At 55.7% G+C, this 16,768-nt stretch overlaps 1 protein-coding gene across 1 annotated transcript in view; it reads left to right on the top strand.

The window, feature by feature from the left end:
• Positions 1–15,702, top strand: part of LOC137364567 (serine/threonine-protein kinase A-Raf-like) — a gene marked incomplete at its 3' end in the record, with an annotated part of 34,983 nt that extends 19,281 nt beyond the window's left edge. Inside the window, exons 2-6 of the mRNA XM_068027688.1 lie at positions 9,712–9,815; positions 10,129–10,231; positions 12,596–12,741; positions 12,912–13,004; positions 15,567–15,702. Coding sequence (XP_067883789.1) covers positions 9,712–9,815; positions 10,129–10,231; positions 12,596–12,741; positions 12,912–13,004; positions 15,567–15,702 — 582 coding nt within the window. The remainder of the gene's footprint in view (positions 1–9,711; positions 9,816–10,128; positions 10,232–12,595; positions 12,742–12,911; positions 13,005–15,566) is intronic.
• Between the last annotated feature and the right edge of the window lie 1,066 nt (positions 15,703–16,768).

Below are 16,768 nucleotides of genomic sequence, written 5' to 3'. Positions count from 1 at the left end.
CTTTTCACCCAGAGGGTGGTTGGAATCTGGAACACACTGCCTGAAGAGGTGGTGGAGGCAGGAACCCTCACAACATTTAAGAAGTATTTAGATGAGCACTTGAAAGGCTATAGCATACAAGGCTACGGGCCAAGTGTGGGGAAATGGGATTAGAATAGTTAGATGCTTGATGGCCGGCACAGACACGATGGGCCGAAGGGCCTGTTTCTGTGCTTTGTAACTCGATGAGAAATGTTGTAGGTTAGCCTCCCGGGCTGATTGAGATACTGCTGCTTAACCAGTCACCGGGCCTTGTTGTTGATTCACAGGGATTACAAGGTGAGCCTCTGCTGCCTGAATGAAACGAGCCTCTGCATCCTCCCCTGCCCTGAGCAATGGGTTCAGCCTGCCCAGCCTGACCATCAGCGGAGTGCCGTCCAGCCCGGGCGGCTCCCTGGAGCAGCACCCTCACCACGGCCAGCACCGGCCCTCGCTGGCGGGCAGCCCCGGGGAGATGCCCAGAGCAACGGGAACTGTCCGCGTCTATCTGCCCAACAAGCAACGCACGGTGGTAAGTCATACTGCCCAGCCCGGGTCGGTTAGTTACAGAGTAAAGCTCCCTCTACACTGTCCCCATCAGACACTCACAGGACAGGTACAGTACGGGTGTTAGATACAGAGTAAAGCTCCCTCTACACTGTCCCCCATCAAACACTCCCCAGGACAGGTACAGTACGGGGGTTAGATACAGAGTAAAGCTCCCTCTACACTGTCCCCATCAAACACTCCCAGGACAGGTACAGCACGGGGGTTAGATACAGAGTAAAGCTCCCTCTACACTGTCCCCCATCAAACACTCCCAGGACAGGTACAGCACGGGGGTTAGATACAGAGTAAAGCTCCCTCTACACTGTCCCCATCAGACACTCCCCAGGACAGGTACAGCACGGAGGTTAGATACAGAGTAAAGCCCCCTCTACACTGTCCCCATCAAACACTCCCAGGACAGGTACAGCACGGGGGGTTAGATACAGAGTAAAGCTCCCTCTACACTGTCCCCATCAGACACTCCCCAGGACAGGTACAGCACGGGGGGTTAGATACAGAGTAAAGCTCCCTCTACACTGTCCCCCATCAAACACTCCCCAGGACAGGTACAGTACGGGGGTTAGATACAGAGTAAAGCTCCCTCTACACTGTCCCCATCAAACACTCCCCAGGACAGGTACAGTACGGGGGTTAGATACAGAGTAAAGCTCCCTCTACACTGTCCCCATCAAACACTCCCCAGGACAGGTACAGTACGGGGGTTAGATACAGAGTAAAGCTCCCTCTACACTGTCCCCCATCAAACACTCCCAGGACAGGTACAGCACGGGGGTTAGATACAGAGTAAAGCTCCCTCTACACTGTCCCCATCAAACACTCCCCAGGACAGGTACAGTACGGGGGTTAGATACAGAGTAAAGCTCCCTCTACACTGTCCCCATCAAACACTCCCCAGGACAGGTACAGCACGGGGGGTTAGATACAGAGTAAAGCTCCCTCTACACTGTCCCCATCAGACACTCCCCAGGACAGGTACAGCACGGGGGGTTAGATACAGAGTAAAGCTCCCTCTACACTGTCCCCCATCAAACACTCCCCAGGACAGGTACAGCACGGGGGGTTAGATACAGAGTAAAGCTCCCTCTACACTGTCCCCATCAAACACTCCCCAGGACAGGTACAGTACGGGGGTTAGATACAGAGTAAAGCTCCCTCTACACTGTCCCCATCAGACACTCCCCAGGACAGGTACAGCACGGGGGGTTAGATACAGAGTAAAGCTCCCTCTACACTGTCCCCCATCAAACACTCCCCAGGACAGGTACAGTACGGGGGTTAGATACAGAGTAAAGCTCCCTCTACACTGTCCCCATCAGACACTCCCCAGGACAGGTACAGCACGGGGGGTTAGATACAGAGTAAAGCTCCCTCTACACTGTCCCCATCAAACACTCCCCAGGACAGGTACAGTACGGGGGTTAGATACAGAGTAAAGCTCCCTCTACACTGTCCCCATCAAACACTCCCCAGGACAGGTACAGCACGGGGGTTAGATACAGAGTAAAGCTCCCTCTACACTGTCCCCATCAAACACTCCCAGGACAGGTACAGCACGGGGGTTAGATACAGAGTAAAGCTCCCTCTACACTGTCCCCATCAGACACTCCCCAGGACAGGTACAGCACGGGGGGTTAGATACAGAGTAAAGCTCCCTCTACACTGTCCCCCATCAAACACTCCCCAGGACAGGTACAGTACGGGGGTTAGATACAGAGTAAAGCTCCCTCTACACTGTCCCCATCAGACACTCCCCAGGACAGGTACAGCACGGGGGTTAGATACAGAGTAAAGCTCCCTCTACACTGTCCCCATCAAACACTCCCCAGGACAGGTACAGTACGGGGGTTAGATACAGAGTAAAGCTCCCTCTACACTGTCCCCATCAAACACTCCCCAGGACAGGTACAGTACGGGGGGTTAGATACAGAGTAAAGCTCCCTCTACACTGTCCCCATCAAACACTCCCAGGACAGGTACAGCACGGGGGTTAGATACAGAGTAAAGCTCCCTCTACACTGTCCCCATCAGACACTCCCCAGGACAGGTACAGCACTGGGATTGGCTGCCCACTGATTTGGGAGCCTGAGTGCATCAACGAGGTGCAGCTGAGAGTGCTGGTGGCAGTTGGAGGTTGCAGAGGTGGAGAGAGGAGCTGCACTGAGCAAGGGAGAGCAGCTACCAACAAGCAGAGGAAAACTCCAACAACAGTCTCCATTAAAGAGAAGAAAGGGACATTTTGTGGAAACAAGGCTTTGTCTGGAGGTGGGTGCTGAACACCAGTAATTTACTTTGGACTGTTGGGGGAGGAACAAGTGGCTGGAACAACAAGGGGTGGGGCTGCCAATTCAACAGGAGTCTGTGCTGCTGCAAAAGCACACAGGGAAGCTCCCTCCCCACCCCAATTGCCAAGCCTGGGTCAGCTGAAGCTGCCCAGCTAAACAGACGGAAGGGGATAGATAGTGCCTGGGCAGCTTCAGCTGACCCAGGTGAAGACGACTCCCCCAACCAGAAGACCGGAAGACCAACTTCAAAGACTGTTTGTTTTAAGTGTTCTGTGAGCACCACCTCCAGAAAGCAAGTCATCCCTTCCAGCCTGCCTTTGACTCTCCTCTCTTACCTCAGCCTCTCCACTAACCTGTTGTTTGTTTGTTTGTCTTTTCAAATCTTTCTGTGAATCTGTTATTTAGTGTGCAAGTCCACAATTTGGGGTGGGTTTAGCTCTTGGACCCATGGCAAGCCCTTCATCACCGGTGGCGGGGCCCTCTACTACCTACGCAGCTGCAGCTTCTGTGGCTGCCCACGTGGCCCCGTCACCCTTTAAATTATTGACATGCAGCCATGGGGTGGAGAGCTATCCCCACCCCAACATGTCTATTGAGGCCTGCGTTAAGGCAATGGCCGTGGTTGTCGGCCCCTCGGCCATTGTTGCGGCCTCAAAGATGTATGGGAAGGCTGTGTTCTTTTTGAAGACCGAGCGGGCGGTGTCCCTGGCCCTGAGTAAAGGGCTCACTGTGGGGGGGACCTTCCTGCCAGTGGACCCTCTGGGGGCCACTGCGCATCGGATAATGTTGTCCAACGTCCCACCCTTCATTCCCAGTGAGCTCCTCCTCCCCCACCTGCACCATCTGGGGGAGGTGAGGTCGGGGATCACCCCAGTCCGGCTTGGTCTTCGGGAGCACAGCCTCCAACATGTCTACTCCTTCCGCCGCCAGTTATTTATGCAGCTGGCGCGGGAGGAGGACATGGAGGGCCAATTTAATGTGGAGTTCCAGGGGACGGCCTACCGCGTCTTTTGGACCTCGGACGGGGCGCGGTGCCACGTCTGCAAGGGGGTGGGGCATGTTCGGAAGAACTGCCCCAACCTCCCGGCCGCCAGCTCCACCTCGGCGGCCCAGAGTGGTTCCACAGCACCTCCTCCCACTCCCCCCGCACATCCAACAGACACCGCTCAGTCGGTTCCGGAGGCTGTGGTTTTCACAGCCTCTGGCGGGGAGGGGAGCGTCCGTCCGAGCGGAAGGAAGACGCGGGGAAAAAAGAAACATCGTGAGGCGCGTCCCCTGGACACTTTGACTCAACCCGAGCCTGAGCTCAGCCCAAAGCCCATTCCCATGGAATCCACCTGTCCCAGGGCTGGGCTCAGGCCCAGGGTGACGAAAAAAGGAAAAAAGGGTGCGGAGGCGGAGGCCTCTGATGACATGGAGGTCTCTGAGTCTCCGCGCCCAAGTGCGAAAAAGAGGAGAAGGCACCCCTCCACAGAAATAACACAGGGCCCTGAGGTGCAGGGCCCATCTGTTGGAGGGGAGCTGCCTCCTGTTTCTGGTCCTCAGGTGCCCCCTACCGCCACCACCACGGCTGCAAAGTCCAGGCAGGTGCTCCCTATTCCTCAGGATGGAGGGGAGGGGATGGCCCCGGTACGTGAGGCCCCTCCTGAAGGAGTAAGTGGGGCCCTGCTTGTGGTGGGGGAGCCTGGGGAAACCGCCCATTCCGCCACTGCTACTGGGTCGGGTGTCCTGAATGAAGGGGAGGGCGAGGCCGCAGAGGGCCGGGCCTCCCAGCCGGAGTCCACCACCAACCAGGAGACACCCGACCCAGTTATAACTGAGAATGCTGCCCCATCTGCTGGGCCTGTGGGTGCTGGCGGAGCGGGAGATGGCCTCCTCTCGCCGCCTCCAGTCTCGGCTCCGGCTGGTTTCCCGGAGTCCGGAACTTCTGTCTCCCCTGGACCAGTCATTGGCCTGGGGATGGAGGTGGAGGGGGGTCCTGAACCGCTGGTGCCTACAGGCTCCAGTTTCACAATAGAACCCAGAGAGGACTCCTCCGCTATCGATCCTGGGGGTGGGATCGTGACGGAGGCGGGACCAGCTGGCGCGGCTGGGACGTCCGCCCCACAGTGTGTGGTGGATGTGTCGGCCGCTGGCGGTGACGACCCGGAGGAGGATCTTGATTCCATCGCCAGTGAGGTGGTGGAGTCCCTCGTGCCTCCCACCGAATCTCCTCTCATCCCCACGGCGGAACTCCGGGATTTCCTCGCGGCTTGCAGAGGTTGCCGCAATAAAGTTCAGCTGGCCCTCGACCGTTGGTCGAATCTGGCGCTGATCATCCAGTCCGTCCGTGCCGCCCTTAAGATAGCGGGCAAGCGCGCGGACGTGAAACTGGTTGAGAGGCGCCGTTTTAATGTGTTCCTCAATGGGTTGCTGGGGGAGTGGAGGGCCAGGTGCACTTCCACTCCCTCCTCACAGTGAGCTGTTGGTGACGGGTTTTACGTACCTTTGACATGAAGATAACCATAGCCAGCCTCAACATCAACGGCAGCAGAGGGGCTCACCGCAGATTTCACAATCTCTCAGTCCTGAGGGAAGGGAGATACGCGGTGAGCTTTCTGCAGGAAACCCACACCGTTCCGGGAGACGAAGCCACCTGGCTCCTGGAGTGGCAGGGTGGGGTCTACATGAGTCACCTCACCCCTATTTCTAGTGGGGTGGCTATCTTGTTAGCCCCGACTTTTCAGCCGGAGATCTTGGGGGTCAAGGAGCTAGTGCCGGGCCGCTTGCTCCACCTCGCCGTTCGCCTGGGTAGCGTGCCGCTCCACTTTGTGAACGTGTACGCGCCCAGGCCCGGCGCTTTGCAAGCGCGCTTCTTTGAAGAAGTGTCCGCTCTCTTGAGCTCCATCGATAGCGGCGAGTGCATCATCCTCGGGGGGGATTTTAACTGCACCCTCGAGGTGGGGGATCGCTCCGGTCCCCAGCGCGGCCAAGCGTCGGTGGAGAAGTTGAGGGGACTGATCAGCTCCCTTAACTTGGTGGACGTCTGGCGGAATCTCCATCCCGACTCCAGCGCCTTCACGTGGAGGTCTGGAGGAGGGGGGTCGCGAATCGACCGCCTCTACATTTCGCAGGCGTACGTCTCCCGTGTCTCGGCGGCCTCCATGCGGCTGGTGCCGTGCTCGGACCACCGCCTGGTGTGGGCGGAGTTCACTCCGCTCCGCACGCGGGCGGGGTCCGCGTACTGGCACTTTAACAACCGGCTGCTGGAGGACGTGCGATTTAGGGACTCGTTCTGTCGATTCTGGGCCGACTGGAGAAGGAAGCAGGGGGGCTTCCCCTCCTTGAGGCTATGGTGGGATGTGGGCAAGACTCACATCCGCGTCTTCTGTCAGGAGTACGCGAAGGGGTCGACCAAGAGGCGGGAAGCCGAGGTCGGGCGCCTTGAGAGGGAGGTGCTCGACTTGGAATCCCGCCTCGGTCATGCCGTCGCGGACCCGGCCCTGTGGCAGGCGTACAAAGAGAAGAAGGGCGCGCTGAGGAACCTGCAGCTCATAGGGTCCCGAGGCGCGTACGTGAGGTCGCGGATCCAGATCCTGGAAGATTTGGACCGCGCCTCACCCTTCTTCTACTCGCTGGAAAAATGGCGGGGGGTCCGTAAGCAGCTCGTCGAGCTGCTGGCCGACGACGGATCCTCCATCACGGATCCGGAGAGAATGGGCCTCCTGGTCCGGACGTATTACAGTGCGTTGTTCTCTCCGGATCCGTCCAGCGAGGATGCGCGCAGAGTTTTGTGGGAGGACCTGCCGCAGGTCAGCCCGGAGGGTGCCGAAGGATTGGAGGCTCCGCTCACGTTGGCGGAGCTGACTGGCGCCCTCCACCAGCTCTCGAGGGGCAAATCCCCAGGGCTGGATGGGTTGACCGTGGAGTTCCTCAGGGCGTTCTGGGACGTCCTGGGGGACGATTACGCGCGGGTCCTGGGGGAAAGCCTGGCGACCGGGGAGATGCCCCTCTCGTGGCGCAGGGCGGTCATCGTCCTGCTGCCGAAGAGGGGCGATCTCCGCCTGCTTAAAAACTGGCGTCCGGTCTCCCTCCTCAGCACGGATTATAAGATCTTTGCCCGGGCTATGTCTACCCGCCTGGGCTCCGTGCTGGCCCACATGATCCACCCCGACCAGTCCTACACGGTCCCGGGCCGGTCCATCCAGGACAACATCCACCTGGTCCGGGACCTGATCCATCTTTCCCAGAGGACTGGTCAGTCGGTCGCCTTTCTCTCCCTCGATCAGGAGAAGGCGTTCGACAGGGTGGATCACGATTACCTTTTCGGGACTCTGCGCGCTTTCGGACTCGGGCCGCATTTTGTGGCCCGGGTCCGACTTTTATACGCCGCCGCAGAGTGTCTAGTCAAAGTTAACGGGTCCTTGACGGCGCCCCTTCGATTTGGGAGAGGAGTGCGTCAGGGGTGCCCCATGTCCGGCCAATTGTATACCATCTGCGTGGAGCCCTTCCTGTGCCTGCTTCGCAGGAGGTTGACGGGATTGGCTCTGCGCGAGCCGGCCATGCGGGTCGTCCTCTCGGCTTACGCCGACGACGTGCTCCTCGCAATCACAGATCCCGTTGACTTGCGGAGGATGCGCGACTGCCAGCAGACCTTTTCTGCCGCGTCCTCCGCGAGGATCAATTGGGAGAAATGTTCCGGACTCCTGGTTGGTCAGTGGCGGGTGGACTCCCTGCCGGAGGAGATGACACCTTTTGCGTGGAGCACCACGCACCTCCTCTATCTGGGAGTCCACCTTAGCCCCGCTGAGGAAGCCTGGCCGGCAAACTGGCAGGAGTTGGAGGCGAAAGTCACCGCTCGGCTGGGGCGCTGGACAGGACTGCTCCGAGTGCTTTCCTACAGGGGCCGAGCGTTGGTCATAAACCAACTGGTGGCCTCCATGCTGTGGTACCGGTTGGTCACTTTGGCCCCGCCCCCTGTATTTGCCACCAAGATCCAGAAGAAACTCGTCGATTTCTTCTGGGGCAAGAGGAAACACTGGGTCTCTGCCGCGGTCCTGAGTCTCCCGATCGAGGAGGGCGGTCAGTCGCTGGTGTGCGTCCGCACCCAGGCTGCGACTCTCCGCCTTCGGACCCTGCAGAGATACCTGTACGTCAAGCGTCCTCCCAGATGGTGTGCGCTGGCGACGTATTTTTTCCGCCAGTGTCACTGCCTTCAAGACGACACGCAGCTCCCGGTGGAGTCCGTTAGCCGCGCCTCTCTGAGGGAGTTGCCTGTCTTTTACCGGGATCTTTTCCGAGTCTGGAACATGGTCGCCTCCAGTCAGGGCGCTCCCCCGCCGGCGGAGGAGAGCGCCTCGGCTGTCCGGGCGGCCGACTCCGGGGACGGTCCGGCGGGCGGAGGAGTAGCCAAAACCCCCGGGACGCCCCTCACTGCGGGTGGCGAGGGGGCTCGGGAGTGCGGAGCGATCCCGGCCGAGCCGACCCCCGCTCGGCCGGAACTGCTCATCGGACCCAGGCCCCGAAACCCTCCTCGGGAGCCGGTCCCGCACAACCCGAGCCGCCTCTCGGAAATGCCCTCCGTGCCATTCCAATCGGCGCGGAGGGGTTTCCTGTACGGGCTGTTCCTGCACACTCTCCACTTCCTCGCCCTCGTCAGCCGGCCGGACACGCCCTGGCGGTCCGCGTTGCCATCTGGCGGCGAGGGGAAACCCCGATGGAGGTCTCTCTACGCGGGAGTCTTCCCCCTTTACATCGGGGACCTGGGGTGGAGGGTGCTGCACAGAGCAGTCCCGTGCAATAGGCTTTTAAGTAGGTTCACGGACTCCCAGGCCACCTGTACTTTCTGCGGCCTGGACGAGTCCGTGTTCCACATTTATATGGAGTGTGCGAGGTTGCAGCCCCTATTTGAGTATCTGAAGGGGCTGCTCCTCAAATTCTGGCTGCACTTCAGTCCCACGCTCCTGATCTTTGGGCACGCGGTGCGGAGGGGCTCGGGCCGGGAGGAGGATCTCCTCGTCGGTCTGCTCCTGGGCCTGGCCAAGGTGGCAATTCACAGGTCCAGGTTGCGGGCCGTCGGGGGGTCCGTCCTCCCCGATTGCCTGCCCCTCTTCCGCGGTTACGTTCGCGCCCGGGTGTCCCTGGAAAAGGAGCATGCGGTGTCAGCCGGTACGCTTGAGGCCTTCCGCGACCGGTGGGCACCGCAGGGACTGGAGTGCGTCGTCGACGCCGAGAATGGCATTTTAATTTGAGTTTTTTGTTTATTTATCTGTTTTAATAAAGTTATTTTAAAACTGTAAATATGTACATAAAGGGGGCCTGAGGGATAAAGGCCCCCTCGATGTGGAAGAAGAAAAAAAAAAAAAAAAAAAAAAAAAAAAACGGGGGGTTAGATACAGAGTAAAGCTCCCTCTACACTGTCCCCCATCAAACACTCCCCAGGACAGGTACAGTACGGGGGTTAGATACAGAGTAAAGCTCCCTCTACACTGTCCCCATCAAACACTCCCCAGGACAGGTACAGTACGGGGGTTAGATACAGAGTAAAGCTCCCTCTACACTGTCCCCATCAAACACTCCCAGGACAGGTACAGCACGGGGGTTAGATACAGAGTAAAGCTCCCTCTACACTGTCCCCATCAAACACTCCCCAGGACAGGTACAGCACGGGGGTTAGATACAGAGTAAAGCTCCCTCTACACTGTCCCCATCAAACACTCCCCAGGACAGGTACAGCACGGGGGTTAGATACAGAGTAAAGCTCCCTCTCCACTTCCTGTTAAACATTGCCAGGTTTTTGAGAGTTGTACTGTGTCTGACTTTGATCTCCTATCCTCTTAACTACCTGCTGTGCTTTTCACAGGTAAATGTTCGTGAGGGGATGACAGTGAACGACAGCTTGGACAAGGCACTGAAAGTCCGAGGTTTGTCCCAGAAATGCTGTGCGGTCTACAGATTCCTTGATGGGTGAGTTACTGACTGCGGCATTTCTGTCTTGAGTTTGTATTGAAGCTGGCAAATGGGGCTTATACACACCAGTGCTGTACACGGGGAGCATACACAGGCTGTACACGGGGCTTACTGTGGCTCCGGAGTGCGACACAGACGGCGCGGGGCGTTGCAGAGTCCCGTACACGGGGAGCTATATGGATGAGCAGGCGACTGTGCTGTGCTGGTTGTACAACGGGACAGTGCAGTGCGAGGCAGGCGAATCGGCAGGGGGGGGCCGTGTGTTGTCCTTGTAACCACTGACGCCTGTCTCTCTTCTTTCTCCCTTCAGCCACAAGAAGCTGACCGACTGGTCGACCGACATCACGCCCCTGGTGGGCGAGGAGCTCATGGTGGAGGTGCTTGATGAAGTCCCCTTGTCAATGCACAACTTTGTAAGTCCCGAGCTGATCGGCGTCCAGCTCCCCCACCCGTTGCGTTACCCGGCCATTCCCGAAATACCCAGTGGGTTCAACATCTCTTCCTGAAAGGTGGAACCTCCAAGAGTGCGGCCCTCCCTCAAAACTGACTCCCGGGGAGTGTTGAGCCTGGATTATGGGGCTCGAGCCTCTGGATTGCAGGTTGAACCCGCAGCCTTCTGACTCAGAGGCAAGAGCAAGGCTTTTGACACGGTCCCACACGGCGGACTGGTTTAAAAAAAAAAATAAAAGCCCATGGGATCCTGGGAAATGCAGCAAGGTGGATACAGAATTGACTCAGTGGCAGGAAACGAAGGGTAATTGTTGACGGGTGTTTTAGCGACTGGAGGGCTGTTTCCACTGGCGTTCCGCAGGGCTCAGTACTGGTGCCCCTGCTTTTGGTGGTGCATGTGAACGATTTGGACGTAAATGTAGGGGGCACGATCAAGACGTTTGCAGACGACGCAAAGATTGGCCGTGTGGTCGAGAGCGAGGAGGGTAGCTGGAGGCTGCAGGAAGATATCGATTGAGCATAAAAGTGGCAAATGGAATTCAACCTGGAGAAGTGTGAGGTGATGCATTCAGGGAGGTCAAGCAAGGCAAAGGAATACACCATTAATGGGAAAATACTGAGAGGTGTCGAGGAAGTGAGCGACCTTGGAGCGAATGTCCACAGATCCCTGAAGGTAGCAGGACAGGTCGATAAGGTGGTTAAGAAGGCATATGGAATCCTTTCCTTTATTAGCCGAGGTATGGAATATAAGAGCAGGGAGGTTATGCTGGAACTGTATAACTCATTGGTTAGGCCACAGCTTGAGTACTGTGTGTAGTTCTGGTCACTTCATTACAGAAAGGATGTAATTGCACTAGAGAGGGTACAGAGGAGATTTACGAGGATGTTGCCAGGACTGGAAAAATGCAGCCGTGAGGAAAGATTGGATAGGCTGGGGTTGTTCTCCTTGGAACAGAGAAGGCTGAGGGGAGAATCTGATTGAAATGTACAAAATTGTAAACTTGCCACCCCTCTCCCCCCCCCCCCCCCACCCCCCGCCAAGAAAAAAAAATAGCTCGGACCGACATGTGGCTCGTCACATTCATGGGACGTGGGTGTCCCTGGCCAGTACAAGTTGGCTTTGAGGAGGTGGCAGTGAGCCGGTACTGGAGTGTGAACCTGGATAATGGGAGTGTGTCTCTGGATTGCTGCAGTGGCCGCGTCCTCCACATCTTCCCCACGCCCCCCCCCCCCATTCCCGACACCCATCCGAGCAAATCCCTGCTGCATGTGTGACCCCGGACACGCGCTGAGCGTGAGCACACTCGGGCGGGGGGAACTGACAACAGAAGGTGGCTGAAAAGTCAAAAGCAGCGAGCACGAGTGATGGTGTAGAGGCAGACTGGGAGAGTTTAGTTTTAGAGATACAGCACTGAAACAGGCCCTTCAGCCCACTGAGTCTGTGCCGACCATCAACCACCCATTTATACTAATCCTACACTAATTCCATATTCCCATCACATCCCCACCTGTCCCTATATATTTCCCGACCACCGACCTATACTCGGGGCAATTTACAACGGCCAATTTACCGACCAACCTGCAGGTCTTTGGCTGTGGGAGGAAACCCGAGCACCCGGAGAAAACCCACGCAGACACAGGGAGAACTTGCAAACTCCGCACAGGCAGTACCCGGAATCGAACCCGGGTCGCTGGAGCTGTGAGGCTGCGGTGCTAACCACTGCGCCACTGTGCTGCCCAGGGTGTCGGGTTGAGCCCCAGACCCTCGGTAACGTCGAGGCCCGCCCCCTGCCCCGCACCGTGATCTGCTCCACTGTAACTCGCCGTGAACCGGCCGAATCTGCCGGGGACGTTGAATTAAGGAGAACGGTAAAATATTTACAGAGAGACTTCAAAGGAATTGGATATATATTTGAACGGGAAAACCTACTTTGAGGACAGTGGGGAAGGAGCAGGAATGCAGAGGGGCGAATTGGGTCACTCTTTCAATGAGGGACTGAATGGTGACTTTCTGAGCTGCATCTCGGACTTCTTGTATTTCTGCATTTGGATCAGATGGGCTGGCAGGTGGCAAGTGAAGTTTAACACTGATATGGGGCATGTGTGTGTGTACGTAGGTACACGCAGTGGTGCTCTCATCTCAAGACACCCGGCTGGTTTGCAGTGTGTTGTGAAGGACCTCGGGGTGAGGCTCCAGGGCAGGCGGGGTAGCTGGTGTGTCCCCCCCCCCCCCACCCCCCGTCACCTCCCCCAGACCGGGCAGAGAAGCGGCGAGGCGGGAAGCGGATGGCGCAGTAACCTGGCTGGCGATTCCTCTCCTCCTGCAGGTCCGGAAGACGTTCTTCAACCTGGCGTTCTGCGACTTCTGCCTGAAGTTCCTGTTCCATGGCTTCCGCTGCCAGACCTGCGGCCACAAGTTCCACGAGCACTGCAGCAGTAAAGTGCCAACGGTGTGCTTGGACCTGGGCAAATAGTGAGTACGAAAGGGAGGGTCCAGGGTGGGGTGGAGCGGCGGAGGCTGGGGGATAGTGAGTATGCTGGTTGAGGGAGGTGGTTTTGGTTGAGGGGGGGGGGAGCGTGTGTGGTGATAGTGAGTACTGATCTAGCCCTGGTGTGATCTGATTCTCTACCGTTGGTTTGCAGCCCGGCTTCTCCCGGTCCCTACGAGGAGCACTCGCTCTCACCGATGCCCACAGCCCAGATGGACCAACTCCTGACCCCTCAGTCGTCCGGAAGGTGAGAACGCGTTGGATGTCTGTTTACTGTTAGAGAAACCGTCTGATATCCTTGCTGTAACTCGCAGTCGATTAGTTCGACACTGGATGGTGAGAAGAGTTCATGGAGCACAGCTGCCTACCTCTCTCTTCTGAGTCATGTGGCCGCGGGTTTGAACTCAATAGTCCAGGCTCCTCCTTTCCCCCCGGTGCCAGACCGACAAGAGTGCTGCACTATCGGAGGTACTGTCTTTCGGGTGAGATGTTAAACCCGTCAGTCACTGAGTTTTTTTTTTGAAGCGTGGCCTCTGTTGGAACGTGGGAGACATGGCGGCCAATTTGTGCACAGCAAGCTCCCACGAACCGCGACGTGATAATGACCCGGGAGCGTCGAGCCGAGGGTTATGTGCTCCAGGCTCGGAGAGAGCGACAGCTGACGCGTGCAGCCATCTTGGGGCTGCCCGGGAAGACAGGGAGCTGCGCGAGGGTGGGGGAGTGGTTCATGAAAAACCTGTGTGAACAAAGAACAGCACAGGAACAGGCCATTCGGCCCTCCAAGCCTGCGCCAATCTTGATGCCTGCCTAAACTAAAACCTTCTGCACTTCCGGGGCACGTATCCCTCTATTCCCATCCTATTCATGTATTTGTCAAGATGCCTCTTAAACGTCGCTATCGTACCTGCTTCCACCACCTCCCCTGGCAGCAGGTTCCAGGCACTCACCACCCTCTGTGTAAAGAACTTGCCTCGCACATCCCCCCTAATCTTTGCCCCTCTCACCTTAAACCTATGTCCCCCAGTAACTGACTCTTCCACCCTGGGAAAAAGCTTCTGACTATCCACTCTGTCCATGCCGCTCATAACTTTGTAAACCTCTATCATGTCACCCCTCCACCTCCATCGTTCAGGTGAAAACAATCCAAGTTTATCCAACCTCTCCTCATAGCTAATGCCCTCCAGACCAGGCAACATCCTGGTAAACCTCTTCTGTACCCTCTCCAAAGCCTCCATGTCCTACTGGTAGTGTGGCGACCAGAATTGCACGCAATATTCTAAGTGTGGCCTAACTAAGGTTCTGTACAGCTGCAGCATAACCTGCCAATTTTTATACTCTATGCCCCGACCGATGAAGGCAAGCATGCCGTATGCCTTCTTGACGACCTTATCCACCTGCGTTGCCACTTTCAGTGACCTGTGGACCTGTACGCCCAGATCTCTCTGCCTATCAATACTCCTAAGGGTTCTGCCATTTACTGTATACTTCCCACCTGCATTAGACCTTCCAAAATGCATTACCTCACATTTGTCCGGATTAAACTCCATCTGCCATTTCTCCGCCCAAATCTCCAACCGATCTATATCCTGCTGTATCCTCTGACAATCCTCATCACTATCCGCAACTCCACCAACCTTTGTGTCGTCCTCAAACTTAATAATCAGACCAGTTACATTTTCCTCCAAATCATTTATATATACTACAAAGAGCAACGGTCCCAGCACTGATCCCTGCGGAACACCACTAGTCACATCCCTCCATTCAGAAAAGCACCGTTCCACTGCTACCCTCTGTCTTCTGTGACAGAGCCAGTTCTGTATCCATCTTGCCAGCTCACCTCTGATCCCGTGTGACTTCACCTTTTGTACCAGTCTGCCATGAGGGACCTTGTCAAAGGCTTTACTGAAGTCCATATAGACAACATCCACTGCCCTTCCTTCATCAATCATCTTCGTCACTTCCTCAAAAAACTCAATCAAATTAGTGAGACACGACCTCCCCTTCACAAAACCATGCCGTCTCTCGCTAATAAGTTAGTTTGTTTCCAAATGGGAGTAAATCCTGTCCCGAAGAATCCTCTCTAATAATTTCCCTACCACTGACGTCAGGCTCACCGGCCTATAATTTCCTGGATTATCCTTGCTACCCTTCTTAAACAAAGGAACAACATTGGCTATTCTCCAGTCCTCTGGGACCTCACCTGTAGCCAATGAGGATGCAAAGATTTCTGTCAAGGCCCCAGCAATTTCTTCCCTTGCCTCCCTCAGTATTCTGGGGTAGATCCCATCAGGCCCTGGGGACTTATCTACCTTAATGCTTTGCAAGACACCCAACACCTCCTCCTTTTTGATAATGAGATGACTGAGACTATCTACACTCCCTTCCCTAGGCTCATCATCCACCAAGTCCTTCTCTTTGGTGAATACTGATGCAAAGTACTCATTTAGTACCTCGCCCATTTCCTCTGGCTCCACACATAGATTCCCATCTCTGTCCTTGAGTGGGCCAACCCTTTCCCTGGTTACCCTCTTGCTCTTTATATATGTATAAAAAGCCTTGGGATTATCCTTAATCCTGTTTGACAATGACTTTTCATGACCCCTTTTAGCCCTCCTGACTCCTTGCTTAAGTTGTGTGCGAGCATTTGCGGAAACCGGGAGAGCGGGCGGAATGGGTGGAGGTGGGAGAGAGGGTGTGCAGGCGTTGCTGTGGATCTTCAGCTGACAGGGTGCATTGCAGGTCAGTGGAATTGATTACAGCCTTCTCACCGACGGGCCTGACACTAACCTGCTTCTCCTTCGCCTTGCAGGCTCACACCACCCGCCTTCACTTTCCCATGTCCCTGCCCACCTGCCGAAGGGCAGCTCCAGCGCCAACGTTCAACCTCCACGCCCAACGTGCACATGTCCAGCACCACAGCACCAGTCAACATGAGTGTCATAGAGGTGAGGGATTCACACGTTACGTGCAGAGACCCAATCAGCTGGAGGCACTGCCCAGCCTCAGACAGCCTTAAAACAACCACTCAGGACAGAATATGGGAGCTCCATGACAGCAACTCCCTGTGTTACTGAGTATTGGGGTTTACTGGACAGTGAGACTCTGTGTTACTGAGTATTGGTGTTTATAGGACAGTGTGACTCTGTGTTACTGAGTATTGGGGTTTACAGGACAGTGAGACTCTGTATTACTGAGTATTGGTGTTTACAGGACAGTGAGACTCTGTGTTACTGAGTATTGGGGTTTACTGGACAGTGAGACTCTGTGTTACTGAGTATTGGTGTTTATAGGACAGTGAGACTCTGTGTTACTGAGTATTGGTGTTTATAGGACAGTGAGACTCTGTGTTAATGAGTATTGGTGTTTATAGGACAGTGAGACTCTGTGTTACTGAGTATTGGTGTTTATAGGACAGTGAGACTCTGTGTTACTGAGTATTGGGGTTTACAGGACAGTGAGACTCTGTGTTACTGAGTATTGGTATTTATAGGACAGTGAGACTCTGTGTTACTGAGTATTGGGGTTTACAGGACAGTGAGACTCTGTGTTACTGAGTATTGGTGTTTATAGGACAGTGAGACTCTGTGTTACTGAGTATTGGGGTTTATCGGACAGTGAGACTCTGTGTTCCTGAGTATTGGGGTTTATCGGACAGTGAGACTCTGTGTTACTGAGTATTGGTGTTTATAGGACAGTGAGACTCTGTGTTACTGAGTATTGGTGTTTATAGGACAGTGAGACTCTGTGTTACTGAGTATTGGGGTTTACAGGACGGTGAGACTCTGTGTTACTGAGTATTGGTATTTATAGGACAGTGAGACTCTGTGTTACTGAGTATTGGGGTTTACAGGACAGTGAGACTCTGTGTTACTGAGTATTGGTGTTTATAGGACAGTGAGACTCTGTGTTACTGAGTATTGGGGTTTATCGGACAGTGAGACTCTGTGTTCCTGAGTATTGGGGTTTATCGGACAGTGAGACTCTGTGTTACTGAGTATTGGTGTTTATAGG

Source organism: Heterodontus francisci, unplaced genomic scaffold (assembly GCF_036365525.1).
Source record: "Heterodontus francisci isolate sHetFra1 unplaced genomic scaffold, sHetFra1.hap1 HAP1_SCAFFOLD_906, whole genome shotgun sequence".
Lineage (NCBI taxonomy): Eukaryota > Metazoa > Chordata > Chondrichthyes > Heterodontiformes > Heterodontidae > Heterodontus > Heterodontus francisci.
The sequence above is the reverse complement of the archived record's forward strand: the minus strand, read 5'-3'. Positions and strand labels throughout refer to the sequence as shown.